The 14,632-nt window shown below is 29.7% G+C and overlaps 4 protein-coding genes across 4 annotated transcripts; all 4 read left to right on the forward strand.

Annotated features, from left to right (window-relative positions):
- Positions 1-1,558: 1,558 nt before the first annotated feature.
- On the forward strand, positions 1,559-5,183 carry LOC125853350 (kinesin-like protein KIN-14U). Its single transcript, XM_049533019.1, has 10 exons — positions 1,559-2,001; positions 2,094-2,177; positions 2,290-2,451; positions 2,540-2,646; positions 2,736-2,917; positions 3,013-3,177; positions 3,269-3,487; positions 3,699-3,736; positions 4,001-4,128; positions 4,213-5,183. Exons 1-10 carry the CDS (start codon positions 1,800-1,802, stop codon positions 4,819-4,821), a joined length of 1,896 nt encoding a protein of 631 aa, XP_049388976.1. The 5' UTR covers positions 1,559-1,799; the 3' UTR covers positions 4,822-5,183.
- Positions 5,184-7,936: 2,753 nt separating this feature from the next.
- LOC125853380 (agamous-like MADS-box protein AGL61) lies at positions 7,937-8,404 on the forward strand. The gene has a single exon (XM_049533063.1). It carries the CDS (start codon positions 7,937-7,939, stop codon positions 8,402-8,404), a length of 468 nt encoding a protein of 155 aa, XP_049389020.1.
- A 1,473-nt stretch (positions 8,405-9,877) lies between these two features.
- LOC125853381 (agamous-like MADS-box protein AGL23) lies at positions 9,878-10,345 on the forward strand. The gene has a single exon (XM_049533064.1). The coding sequence runs from the start codon at positions 9,878-9,880 to the stop codon at positions 10,343-10,345; it is 468 nt and encodes a 155-aa protein (XP_049389021.1).
- Positions 10,346-11,722: 1,377 nt separating this feature from the next.
- Positions 11,723-12,115, forward strand: LOC125853390 (agamous-like MADS-box protein AGL23). The gene has a single exon (XM_049533070.1). It carries the CDS (start codon positions 11,723-11,725, stop codon positions 12,113-12,115), a length of 393 nt encoding a protein of 130 aa, XP_049389027.1.
- Positions 12,116-14,632: the final 2,517 nt, after the last annotated feature.

Genomic DNA, 14,632 nt, shown 5'->3' on the forward strand with positions numbered 1-14,632 from the left:
AAGCAATGGTGTCAGTGCGTCACTCAATGGGAGCAAAGTACATAAATATTTAATTGTGAAGAAGAAGAAGGAGCAACATGAGGAGGAGGAAGAGACGTTCAGAGTTTTCGTTGTTTTAAAATGAGAGGAAATCTTTCTATTTATAGACAACAAAAGATAGTGTGAACAAATGTTTATTGTGCCTTATCGAAAATGTTACACCTATTTGAAAAAGTTGCAACCCTTCGGAAAGGTCACAATCTTTTATAAAAGTCACAATTTTTCATAAAAGTCGCAATTCTTCAAAAAAGTCACAACTTTTCATTAAAGAAGAAGGCTAGTTTTGAAAATAAATAAATTAAAAGAGAATTATAATTTGTGATGGCGCCACGTAGACAAGCCTAAGATTCTTTTATATATATATATATATATATATATATATATATATATATATATGATTAAGCTAAAAAGTTTGAATAAAACTATTTTTATTTTCCTAATTTTAGGAAAGTGGGTGCTACTTTTTATATGAAAAAAATATGAAAGAATTTCTCACATAAAATTTAATATTCATATTAAAATTCAATTATTCTAAATTTACATAGCAGATAAAGACCCTGTTCGATGGAAACGCTCCCTATGTGGAGAACACTTCACGTCTTCACCACCACTGGAGTTTTGTCAAAATTCAATAATTCAAAGTTTAGGATAATATCTCATCACATACTAAAATATATAAAATTTTTAAAAAAGTACAACTTTTTCTCAATGCCTACTTTTAAATGTTCCCTCCGCTCCTCACGTTCCTCTTCTCTAAAACCACTCTTTTTTCTTCAGGTTCTTTCACATATAATTTTTTGTTCTTTTCCAAATGCTTCATTTTAGTCAAATTAACTGCCTAACTGTCTAAAAAGCTTTACATCACCTTTATCAGAGTTTTCATGGAGTGATCAATCATTGAAAAATTGAAAAAAGAGAAAAAAAGTTTTTTTTTTTAAAAGAAAATTGATAACCCATAGATCAAGGAAAAATGTTCTTTTAATAGAGTATTTTTTTTTCTCTTCATGATGTTTTGCTGCCGTGAGAAATCACATAATTACATATATTTAGAGAGAGATATTAGGATTTTTTTAGTCTAATTCTTGGACTTGTATGGTTCCAACTTCTAGGATGTCTGGAAAAAACTAGCCCCATTTTCTTGTTTTCTTCCTGCATTTATTCTTTGGATTCCTTTTCTTTTTTGGGTTATTTAACAGATGTAGCTTCAATCTTACTTCTTTATATATTTTACTATTTATAGGATCTGAACCATCGTTTATATTTTATTGTTAAAGGGGTTCTTTGGTTGGTCGATCTAGCAGCATCTTCTTGTGGGTCAGCTCAGTTTCTGCTGTAGTGTCATTTGAGCAAGAATCCAAATTTGTGTTGAAGAATTTTTCACTACCTGGGTTCTTTTGACCCCAAAGATTTGGCCTTTTCTCTTGATAAAGATTGGATTTTATTATCTGGGTTCTTTAAACTTCAAAGATTTGGTCTTTTTCTTGAGAAAGATTGGATTTTGATCATCTGGGTTCTTTTTAACTCAAAAGATTTGGCCTTTTTTCTTGAGAAAGATTGGATTTTGATCATCTGCGTTATTTTAAACTCAAAGATTTGGTCTTTTTCTTGATAAGTATTGGATTTTGATCATTTGGTTTTCTTTTTAAACTCAAAGATTTGGCCTTTTTCTTGAGAAAGATTGGAATTTTATCTCAAATTTTGCATAAATTTCTTGAGAAAGAAGGCCATTCTTTTATGTATTCTTCAAGGGCTTGAGAGCAATGTTTATTTCTACTGAAGATGAAAATATGCCATTGCCTTTGGAAAACGGGAAAGCTTTGGAGAAGTCTTCTCCAGTAGGATCAAATCCAGATTCCAATGATGATGAGCCTTCCCAAGAGATTCCTTCAACTTTCACAGATGTCAATGTGGTTCAAGAAGATGAAAAGTTTCAGCTTGAGCAGAGGATTTTGAATTTAGAAGGTGTTTTTTCTTGGGATTTGTTTGTCATTTGACTGAGATTTAAAATTTTCATGATTTGAACTTTCTTTTGTTTTTCTCTTATGGTTTTGCAGGTGAAATTGAGAGTTTGAGGCATAAAGAGAGATCTTTGGATGAAAAAAGAAGAGAGGCATTGAATAAGATACTAGACATTAAAGGTGATTTCTTGTTTGGATATTTACTTTATTTGAGATCTTCTAAATTGAATACATTTTTGTCCTCCTTCAATTATGTGTTCTGAATGAGAGACATTAATATTTCCAAATGTAGGTTGCATTCGGGTGTTTTCCCGAGTTAGACCATTTTCACCAACAGATAAACAGAGAACTCATCAGCCGATTTCTGTTGAATCGGAGAAGATTGTAGTAAGATCTGGTGGAAGCAGGAAAGAATTTGAATTTGACAAGGTTTTCCCTCAGGAATCACTCCAAGGTTGGTAATATTTATGTGCTAAAAGTTGACTAATCTTGTTTCCTAAGAAATTTAGTTAATGCATTTGTTATGCTTGAATATTCTGTAGAAGATGTTTTTGCTGAGGTTGAGCCAATTATCAGATCTGCACTTGATGGGCACAATGTATGTATATTAGCTTATGGACAAACTGGAACTGGCAAGACATATACTATGGTTAGTTATCTTAATTTATTTTGTATTTGTTACATTGTCATGAAGAATGCTTATAGAAATGAACTAGGTGTTTCACTTGTGTTCTTTAGGAGGGAATCACAGAGTCTCCAGGGATCATTCCTTGTGTTCTTCAGGAGCTTTTTAACCTTTCCTCTTTAGATAGCTCAATTTCATTTACATTTTCGATTAGCATGCTCGAAGTCTATTTGGGCAGTATAAGGGATTTGCTTGCTCCAAGACCTTCCAGTCGTAAATACACTGCATCGAGATGGTAATTACCAATATCTTGTCCTTCCTTATAAAGGAGGATGTAATTTGATGTTCCACTATGAATTTCCTGCTATAGTTTGGCTAACACTATTACAGCAATCTAAATATTCAAACAGATTCAAAAGGATCAGTTGAAATCGATGGTTTAACTGAGGTAGAAATCTCTAATTTTACTAAAGCAAAATGGTGGTATCATAAGGGGAGGCGAGTTAGATCCACATCATGGACGAATGTAAATGAAACATCCAGCAGATCGCATTGGTGGGTCCAGTTTGTGTAAAAGTCTTTCCCATCTTTAATTGGTTTACTTTGGTTCAACAGTTACTTCATCTGTTTATTTCTTTGTATTTAGCTTGACGAGGATCAGTATATATCGCTATGGGGATACTTTGGGAGGTAAACCAGAAGCAACCAAACTGTGGATGGTTGATCTTGGAGGGAGTGAGCGCCTACTTAAAACGGGAGCTACTGGACAAACTCTTGACGAGGGGAGGGCGATAAATCTCTCTCTTTCTGCACTAGGTGATGTTATTGCAGCTCTTAGAAGAAAGAAAGGCCACGTTCCTTATAGGTAGGTGAAATGTACGAGTTTCTCAGTTCATAAAAGGAATCTGGTTTTCTTGTCTGCATTTAGGTAGCACTTTCTTAGTGTTCTGCTTGCTCGAGTTTTATTCTGTTCCACTATTACACTGCTCAATAGAAAAAGCTTGAGGAGCTATGTGTCTAAATATTTGGAAGTGGTGCTTTCCGTTAACTAATGAAGTTGCAACTTTTGATTGCAGAAATAGCAAATTGACACAAGTTCTCAAGGATTCTTTAGGTAAATTCTCTCATTCCTGAAAAGCCATTTCCTTGTATGCATGTCAGAACTATTATAATTTTCACATTTTGGACAATGATAATTGTGTGGTAGCAGTAGCACAATATTTTGTTGCATCCACTTAGTGTTTAGGAGTTATAAGGAATCTTGGAAATTTTGACTTGTTGGCAGTTGATGTAAAAAACTCTCTTGTTCGCCATGGTACTTAGACATCTAAATATGTTAAGTTGTTCATAACTTATTTCTTTGAACTGACTGCTTTAGGTGATAAATCAAAAGTTTTGATGGTAGTCCATGTTAGCCCATACGAAGATGATGTTGGAGAGACAACATGCTCCTGTACCTTTGCAAAGAGAGCAAGAGCAGCGGAATGCAATAGAGAGCTCTCAGAAGTAATCCTCTCTTTTACCAGTTTTTTTGTATTGTCTCTGATGACCTTGCGACTTAACCTTATTTATTGTTTTGCATCCCTTTAGGAATCAAAGAAGCAAAGAGAAAAGAGGATCGCGGAGCTTGAGGAGCAAATGAAGGAAGCTGAAGAAGGATGTACAGATCTTAGTACTCAAATACAGAAGGCTGATTTTTTATTGAGTGAAAACAAAAGGCTTTTCATGAAGAAATATCAGCCACTTGAAGATGAAGAACCCTTTCCTATAACCCCAAAGGAAAACGTCCCTGAAATCACAGTAACTCCAAGAAACTCTGAGAAGGGACTAAAAACAAATGTCACTAGCTCGGTGCCTCGATTCATGAGTTCCACGGTTGCCAGTCGAATAAGAGAGACTACAGCAGAAAAGGAAATCCATAGCAGACCAAAAAGTGTGAGATCATGGGCTAGGAGCTCTATGCAAATTTCTGGTTCACAATCAAACAGCTTTGATCGTCGTTTCAAAGCTCACCTACGGACTTCAAATAAAAGATCACGTTATAGTGAAACTAATAATATGGGTGGGGATATTAAGTATGGTGATGATTCAGATATTAAGCCATCTGTCTTACCACAAAGCAAGACTATCGCGCCCTCGGATCCAAAGCCTAGAAAACCACTAGCTCACCACAGAAGAAGGATGTCTGATCTGCTCTAACTATTACAAGAGTTGATCAAAGGTGCTTTAGCTTTTTTTTTTTCCTTTTGGGTGTTTTGACTTTTGTTTGGTGTTGCTGCTCCTACTGCCATTGTTTTTATTTTTCTTTCTGGTCTGGAAGTGATTTAAGATCAACTACGAGAGAAATTCATTTGGGGGTTCATGTGTTATAGGTGTGACATTTCTTGGGGTAGGATTAACTTTATACTTTGCAAAAAGAATGGTTTCTTTAGGCTTGTGTGTTTACATCAAATGTCATGTTGTTTTGACAGTGTGAAGCAAGTGCATGGAAAAAGCTTTTTCAATTCATGTTGTAACCATACAGTTCAGAATGTATTAACAAAAACTGACTATTTGAAGTTTGCTCCTCCTCTTCTATTAATTGTATTAGTTTAAATTTACCATATTATTGCCTTTGTGATTTGTGAATATCATTTGGTTTCATTAACCAATTCAAAGAGAAGTCCTATATGTCCGAGTTATTCATACATGTGTGGGTGGGAAGGTAACAAGTATTTCGAGAAATTAGTTGTGTGTTCTTTACTAATTCTGAATTAATGGAAGGTTTAACTTTTTCAACTTCAGTTATATAGTTCCCTTGTTTTTTTTACTCTAGATATGTTAGTTTTGTAGATTCAGTTTAACTTGGACCAAAAGTATTCATTTTCACAAAAATAAACATGTTTTATGTTTAGTAGTACATAAAAAAGGATCATAATTCAGATGACTAATTAGTTTTTTTTTTCTCAAAAATAAATCTTATTTTGAAATCTATTTGAAGTCATTAAAACCTCATTTCACACTTTTGTGTAACAAGTTTATTACCAAAAAATAACACTACTTCACAATGAATGTTTATTAGTATTGGACTTTTTCTAGCTTAAAATTAAAATAAACCAAAATTATATTTTACTTATAAATGCCATACGTAAATTTTAAGCAAGAGAAAATAGTAAATTTTATTCGAAAAGTAGAGATAATGATGTTAGGTTTCATGAAGTTTTTCTTTGGAGTTAATAAACAAGATCACAATGGTGAATTTTGTTAGTCATATGGAGTTTACATCTAAACTTAGCAATTTTTAATTTTATTTTATAAATTATTAGGTTTAGACTAAAGGACCAGAATGAAAATATTTTGTTATACCTTAAGAACAATTTGGATCTGGTGAAATATATTAAGAACTAAAGTAAACACATTTTATTATACATTAAGGACCATTTTTCAATAAAATAAAGAGAAAAGACATAAGTCATCACTGAAGTTATTTCAAATTTTCAAAAACATCTTAACTTTGCGAGGGTCTATTACCCCACAAAAGTCTTAAATATCTTTGGAAATGGACCATTTTGACCCATTTTCTCTTAATGTTTTATGAACACGCAAATGACGCGCGTGAATATAACAATTTACTTCCCAAAACCAATTAAATAATGCCACGTTTCAGTTAATTTTTCTATTAATTAATTAAATTATAAAATACACCTTCTTCCCCAATTTTTTGAGTTTATTTTCATGTCTGCTATCAAATTCATCTACAAATGGCAACTTCATCCGGAAAAGTCAAAGACAAAAGGATATAGTGACCCTGACCTATCTTTATTTTTCTAATGGTGGATGGGTCTATCGGCTTCAACCGTCGCTGGAACTCAAAATCGTATAAAATTCATATCTTCGCTGGTGTTTCTTCCATGAAGAAAACAAGCGATGTTGTCGATGTATTCAATGTCAGAGAGTTTGATTATTCTTCTCATATTCTAGATGAGTGTTTAGCTTCCATTTTCTTAGCTCAGGTGACCGGAAAAGTTCTTCGTTCATCTGTCGTTGTTGGCATCGTTTCGAAGGGCAGAGCAGTTTCTCGCTTAATGCGGAATCAAAACTTGTGGCGGTTGTTCCTTTGATTTTTTCTAGGTTTGATTCGGTAACGAAACTCGCTTTGAAATGTGATCGTAGATGTAGTATTTGTGATTTCTTCAACAAGATCACTTTTAATAATACTTTAATTTAATTAAAATGGGTCAAAGGGAGGGGGGAGGAGGGGTGAACATCACGCACACCTTCATAGATGCTAAAATGGGTCAAAATGACCTATTTACAAATGTAATTAATACTTTTGTGAGGTAATAAGATGCCCACAAAGTTAAAGTGTCTTTTTAAAAATTTGAAATAAATTCAAGGAATAAGGGTCTGAAAAATATCCCAACTTTGATCGAATTTGCTGTTGCGATACTAAACTTTCAGATGACTAATTATATTATTCTAATTTTCTCAAAAATTAAATCTTCTTTGAAATACATTTATAGTCGTTAAAACCACATTTCACACTTTTGTGTAACAAGTTTATAACAAAAAAAAAACCCACTACTTCACAATGAATGTTTATTGGTCTTGGACCTCTTCTAGCTTAAAACTTAAATAAACAAAAATTAAATCTTACTTATAAATGTCATACGTAAATTTAAGCAGGAGAAAATAGTAAATTTTATTCGAAAAGTAGAGACAATGATGTTAAATTTAATGAAATTTTTCTTTGGAGATAAGTAACAAGACAACAATTGTGAATTTTGCTAGTTACAGGGGGTTTACAATTGAATTTTAACACTTTTTAATTTTATTTTATAAATATATAGGTTTAGGCTAAAGAACCAGAATGAACATATTTTGTTATACATTAAGAACAATTTGAATCATGTGAAATATATTAAGAAATCAAAATAAACACCTTTTATTACGCATAAGGACCATTTCAATAAAATGAAATATATTTATAAACCAAAATAACGCATTATTCATATTTTCTCTTATTTTTTAAACATAAACTAATTGGAGATCCTTTTGGTATGTTGCTTACTTCCAAATTTCAATTACTATATAATCACAATTCACAAGTCAAACTTTGACACAAAATAAATGATCAGTCAAGACTTCCTTCTAAAGAATTAAATTACATTCCATATATGCCTCCAAAATTTTGGAAACAAAATATAGAAAAGATTTTTTTAATAGATATGTGATTTTCAATCTCTCCCTATAAATTAACATTTCACTAAACCTTAAAAGTATCCCAAATTTCAAAACAAATCATACTTCTTGAAGAGCCAGGAATTTAAGCAAAATGGGAATAGGGAAGAAGAAGATAGAAATTGAGAAAATCACAAAAAAATTGGTTAGAATGGCGACATTTTCAAAAAGAAAGAAAGGACTTTTCAGAAAAGCTGAAGAACTTGAATCCTTGACAAGTTCTCGTGTTACCTCCGTTGTTTTTTCACCTTCTGGCATTCCTTATACTTACGGAGATGTTAACTCTGTTATAAAGAAGCATTTTTCTAGCTGTAATCGATCAGAAATATCAACATCAATGATGAATTCTCATCATTCCTCTTATGATGTTTCTGGCGAATCTTCGGGGTCAAAATCATCATCGACCCTAAAGGGGAATGGTCTCCGTGGTTGGGTGGAGCATATAGATGTGGAGGGATGTCAAAATTTGAATCAACTGTTAATGTTGAAGGAGCAATTGGAAAGAACCAGAAAGAAGATTGTTGCCAATGATTCTAAATCATTTGAAGCTTTGTTTATGTAGCATGTCTCAATAGAATAAGTGGTCTAAAAATAGAGCATGAACATATTTTTTTTTTTAAATCGATTGTACTATTGTTAAAATGCATTTCAAAATCAAAAGCAGACTATTAGAAGTCTTTTCCATTATATGTTTTAATTATTTAGATTTATCATATGAATGAGCATTGAGTGAATTTTATAAATCAACTATTTCGTTATTGTATTTTCAATATTGATGTTTCGTTTGTGAATATCATTTGTTTTTGCTTATCAATTTCTCTGTTAAGTAGTTCATTTTTCAAAGAAATGTGTTATATTCTGACTTATATCTTGTAAAATTAGTACATGTATGTTGATATGAACATGTGTTGATATAGATATTAGAATTATTGAAAAAAAGACCTTATACAAGTTATATGTGTAAACATGCACATATGTCAATTTGATTACCCTAACCCTAACTTAACTCTCACGAAAAAAAAGTCAATTTAATTATTCTAACTATAAAATAACCCTCACAAAAAAAACTAATTAGGACTTCTAATTAAGTTTTATCGTATATGCTTTTTGTAAATTAAAAATGTTTTTTCTTCTATTTAGATGAGATTTTATTAATAAATAATAATATGTTTTGTGGTGCTGCTAAAAACGACTTATTTTTAGAAGCACTTTTTATAAAAATGACTTTTCAAAAAAGTGCTTCCGAAGAAACAGTTACGCGTTTATAACAAAAAAAAACCACTACTTCACAATGAATGTTTATTGGTCTTGGAACTCTTCTAGCTTAAAACTTAAATAAACAAAAATTAGATCTTACTTATAAATGTCATACGTAATTTTAAGCAAGAGAAAATAGTAAATTTTGTTCGAAAAGTAGAGACAATGATGTTGGATTTAATGAAGTTTTTCTTTGGAGTTAATTAACATGACAACAATGGTGAATTTTGTTAGTCACATGGGGTTTACAATTGAATTTTAACACTTTTTAATTTTATTTTATAAATATATTAGGTTTAGGCTAAAGGACCAGAATGAACATATTTGTTATACATTAAGAACAATTTGAATCAGGTGAAATATATTAAGAAACAGAAATAAACTCCTTTTATTACACATAAGGACCATTTCAATAAAATGAAATATATTTATAAACCAAAATAACGCATTATTCATATTTTCTCCTATTTTTTAAACATAAACTACTTTGAGATCCTTTTGGTATGTTGCTTACTTCCAAATTTCAATTACTATATAATCACAATTCACAAGTCAAATTTTGACACAAAATGAATGATCAGTCAAGATTTCCTTCTAAAGAATTAAATTACATTCCATATATGCCCACAAAATTTTGGAAACAAAATATAGAAAAGATTTTTTTCATAGATATGTGATTTTCAATCTCTCCCTATAAATTAACATTTCACCAAACCTAAAAAGTATCCCAAATTTCAAAACAAATCATACTTCTTGAAGAACAAGGAATTTAAGCATAATGGGAACAGGGAAGAAGAAGATAGAAATTGAGAAAATCACAAAAAAATTGGCTAGACTGGCGACATTTTCCAAAAGAAAGAAAGGACTTTTCAGAAAAGCTGAAGAACTTGAATCCTTGACAAGTTCTCGTGTTACCTCTGTTGTTTTTTCACCTTCTGGCATTCCTTATACTTATGGAGATGTTAACTCTGTTATAAAGAAGCATTTTTCTAGCTGTAATCGCTCAGAAATATCAACATCAGTGATGAATTCTCATCATTCCTCTTATGATGTTTCTGGCGAATCTTCGGGGTCAAAATCATCATCGACCTCAAAGGGGAATGGTATCCATGGTTGGGTGGAGCATATAGATGTGGAAGAATGTCAAAATTTGAATCAACTGTTAATGTTGAAGGAGCAATTGAAAGGAACCAGAAAGAAGATTGTTGCCAATGATTCTGAATCTTCTGAAGCTTTGTTTATGTAGCATGTCTCAATAGAATTAGTGGTCAAAAAATAGAGCATGAGCATTTTTTTTTTAAAAATCGATTGTACTATTGTTAAAATGCAGTACAAAATCAAAAGCAGACTATTAGAAGTTTTTTCCATTATATGTTTTAATTATTTAGATTTATCATATGAATGAGCATTGAGTGAATTTTACAAATCAACTATTTTGTTATTGTATTTTCAATATTGATGTTTCGTTTGTGAATATCATTTGTAAAGTTTACCAATTTCACTGTTAAGTAGTTCACTTTTCAAAGAAATGTGTTATATTCTGACGTATATTTTGAAAAATTAGTCCATGTATGTTGATATGAACGTGTGTTGATATAGATATTAGAATTATTGATAAAAAGACCTTATACAAGTTAAATGTGTAAACATGCACGTATGTCAACTTGATTACCCTAACCCTAACTTAACTCTCACAAAAGAAAAGTCAATTTAATTATTCTAACTCTAAAATAACCCTCACAAAAAAAACTAATTAGGACTTCTAATTAAGTTTTATCGTATATGCTTTATGTAAATTAAAAACGATTTTCTTCTATTTTGATGAGATTTTGTTAATAAAGAATAATATGTTTTGTGGTGCTGCTAAAAACGACTTATTTTTAGAAGCACTTTTTATAAAAATGACTTTTCAAAAAGTGCTTCCGAAAAAACAGTTACGCGTTTATAACAAAAAAAAACCACTACTTCACAATGAATGTTTATTGGTGTTGGACCTCTTCTAGCTTAAAACTTTAATAACTAAAAATTAGATCTTACTTATAAATGTCATACGTAAATTTTAAGCAAGGAGAAAATAGTAAATTTTGTTCGAAAAGTAGAGACAATGATGTTAGATTTAATGAAGTTTTTCTTTGGAGTTAATTAACACGACAACAATGGTGAATTTTGTTAGTTACATGGGGTTTACAATTGAATTTTAACACTTTTTAATTTTATTTTATAAATATATTAGGTTTAGGCTAAAGAATCAGAATGAACATATTTTGTTATACATTAAGAACAATTTGAATGAGGTGAAATATATTAAGAAATCAAAATAAACACCTTTTATTACACATAAGGACCATTTCAATAAAATGAAATATATTTATAAACCAAAATAGCGCATTACTCATATTTTCTCCTATTTTTTAAACATAAACTAATTTGAGATCCTTTTGGTATGTTACTTACTTTCCAAATTTCAATTACTATATAATCACAATTCACAAGTTAAACTTTGACCCAAAATAAATGATCAGTCAAGATTTCCTTCTAAAGAATTAAATTACATTCCATATATGCCCACAAAATTTTGGAAACAAAATATAGAAAAAAAATAGATATGTGGAATTTAAGCAGAATGGGAACAGGGAAGAAGAAGATAGAAATTGAGAAAATCACAAAAAAATTGGCTAGAACGGTGACATTTTCAAAAAGAAAGAAAGGACTTTTTAGAAAAGCTGAAGCACTTGAATCCTTGACAGCTTCTCGTGTTACGTCCGTTGTTTTTTCACCTTCTGACATTCCTTATACTTACGGAGATGTTAACTCTATTATAAAGAAGCATTTTTCTAGCTGTAATCGCTCAGAAATATCAACATCAGTGATGAATTCTCATCATTCCTCTTATGATGTTTCTGGCGAATCTTCGGGGTCAAAATCATCATCGACCCCAAAGGGGCATGGTCTCCGTGGTTGGGTGGAGCATATAGATGTGGAAGGATGTCAAAATTTGAATCAACTGTTATGTTGAAGGAGCAATTGGAAGGAACCAGAAAGAAGATTGTTGCCAATGATTCTGAATCATTTGAAGCATTGTTTATATAGCATGTCTCAATAGAATTAGTGGTCTAAAAATAGAGCATGAGCATATTTTTCTTTTTTTAAATCGATTGTACTATTGTTAAAATGCAGTTCAGAATCAAAAACAGACTATTAGAAGTTTTTGCCATTATATGTTTTAATTATTTAGATTTATCATATGAATGAGGATTGAGTGAATTTTATAAATCAACTATTTTGTTATTGTATTTTCAATATTGATGTTTCGTTTGTGAATATCATTTGTTTTTGCTTACCAATTTCACTGTTAAGTAGTTCACTTTTCAAAGAAATGTGTTATATGTCTGACGTATATCTTGAAAAATTAGTCCATGTATATTGATATGAACGTGTGTTGATATAGATATTAGAATTATTGATAAAAAGACCCTATACAAGTTATATGTGTAAACATGCACATATGTCAATTTGATTACCCTAACCCTAACTTAACTCTCACGAAAGAAAAGTCAATTTAATTATTCTAAAACTCTAAAATTAACCCTCACAAACAAAACTAATTAGGACTTCTAATTAAGTTGTAGCGTATATGCTTTATGTAAATTAAAAATGTGTTTTCTTCTATTTTGATTATATTTTGTTAATAAATAATAATATGTTTGATGTTGTTGCTAAAAACGACTTTAAAAGCACTTTTTTAAAAATGTCTTTTCAAAAAAGTGCTTTCGAAAAAAACAATTTGTGTTTGGCTGATTCATCTGAAAAGTGTTTGTTATAAACAAATTGCGTTTAGTTGATCTTTGAGTCAAATTATGAAAAAGGTCAACTATTAATGTATTTTTAATATTAAGATTATTTTATAGAGACAAACTATTTTAACTATTTATTCTAAAATATTCATTAATTTTTACTCTAATATTTAATTTAGTTAAAAAAAATTATTAGTTTCCATGTCCTGTTTTATTTTTATCATATTAATTATTTTTTTCCATAACAGGTCATGTCATTTATTGCGAATATCTTACTTTTTTCATAATTATTTTCTAATTTATTTGTGTATAAGCTAATGAAAATTGTGTATTTTCATATAATTTTTTGGTACTGGGGTTAATTTTTTTAATTTATTTGTATATAATTTATCATCGGCTTAAATGAAAAGATGCATTTTTTAATGACTACACATCTTTTATTTGTCTTTTTTGCATTATAATTTTTAAAAAATTTATCTTCATATAATTTATTATCAATTCATTATTTTAAACGAGAAAACACGTCTTTTAATTTTGTCTATTTTCTATTAATTTAAATCATATAACTTCTTGATGTCTTAAATGAAGAGACGTGTTTTTTCATTTATATTTGTTTTCTATTGATTTAATTAACTTTATTTTTAAGGGTTTTTCATGGAAAGTATAAGTTGAGTATTGTTTTTTTTCTAATTATAAGTAATATCCTAAAGTAATTTGGTTCCAAGAAAGTATTTGGTTAAATTAAGAAAAAAAAGTAAATTATGTTGTTTAATTCAAATTGGATGTTATATATTTTTCACTAGTCAAATCAACTTAATTACTTATTCTGATAATTATATTAGCACTCAATTAACAGTTAACATGTTGTCTTGTATGAGTTTACCAATGGTCAATAGACCATGTTTCTTGACAAAACTAGTAATATATGTGTTAATTAGTTTTCATGTCTTATTTTATTTTACCATACTAATTATACTTTTTTTCATAACAGTTTCATATCAACCATCACGAAGAACCTATTTTTAAAAAAATATATTTTTCTAAAATTTATTTGTGTATAGCTTATTAGTACCATCTTAAACGAAAAGACGTATTTTTCATGTCTTTTTTTTTTAGTAATTTTTAATTTATTTATGTATAATTCATCACGATTTTAAACGAAAAAATATTATTTTTTTTCATTTGTCTATATTATATTGATTCAAATCACATAACTTCTTACCGCCTTAAGCGAGGAGATGTGTCTTTTCATTTCTATTTGTTTACTAATAATTTAATTAACTTTCTTGTTGAGGATTGTACCAAGAAAGTGAAAGGTTTTTCTAATTACGAGTAATTTTCTAAAGTAATTTAGTTTCTAGAAAGTATTTAGTTAAATTAAGAAAAAGTAAAATATGTCATTTAATTCAAATTGGATTGTTATAGATTTTTCACAAATCAAACTGGCTTAATTATTTATGGTTAAATTATATTAACACTCAATTGACATGTCCTAAAGTACATTATTTTAATGCTGATATCAATGGAGAATTTTTTGCGGAGGCCAAAAACACTTATTTTGAGAAAAAAAATAAATTTGAAAAATCGTTTTTGGCAAATCAATAAAAGTGTTTTTAAATAGAAGTAGAAACAGTTTTTCTATTTTTGGGAAAAAACTAAAAATTTCTGCTTAAAAAAAAATAGAAGTAAAAAAACAAAAAATTATTTTTCTCAAGACTAAAATTTCTCTTTCATACATA

Source organism: Solanum stenotomum, chromosome 1 (genome assembly GCF_019186545.1).
Source record: "Solanum stenotomum isolate F172 chromosome 1, ASM1918654v1, whole genome shotgun sequence".
NCBI classification, from domain to species: Eukaryota; Viridiplantae; Streptophyta; class Magnoliopsida; order Solanales; family Solanaceae; genus Solanum; species Solanum stenotomum.

Excerpts from the sequence above, each read along its gene's own strand:
- LOC125853350 (XM_049533019.1), top strand. The coding sequence starts at position 1,800 with ATGTTTATTTCTACTGAAGATGAAAATATGCCATTGCCTTTGGAAAAC. Across the intron at positions 2,002-2,093 it reads GAGGATTTTGAATTTAGAAG|GTGAAATTGAGAGTTTGAGG; the intron begins GTGTTTTTTCTT and ends ATGGTTTTGCAG. Across the intron at positions 2,918-3,012 it reads AAATACACTGCATCGAGATG|CAATCTAAATATTCAAACAG; the intron begins GTAATTACCAAT and ends ACACTATTACAG.
- LOC125853380 (XM_049533063.1), top strand. The coding sequence starts at position 7,937 with ATGGGAATAGGGAAGAAGAAGATAGAAATTGAGAAAATCACAAAAAAA.
- LOC125853381 (XM_049533064.1), top strand. The coding sequence starts at position 9,878 with ATGGGAACAGGGAAGAAGAAGATAGAAATTGAGAAAATCACAAAAAAA.
- LOC125853390 (XM_049533070.1), top strand. The coding sequence starts at position 11,723 with ATGGGAACAGGGAAGAAGAAGATAGAAATTGAGAAAATCACAAAAAAA.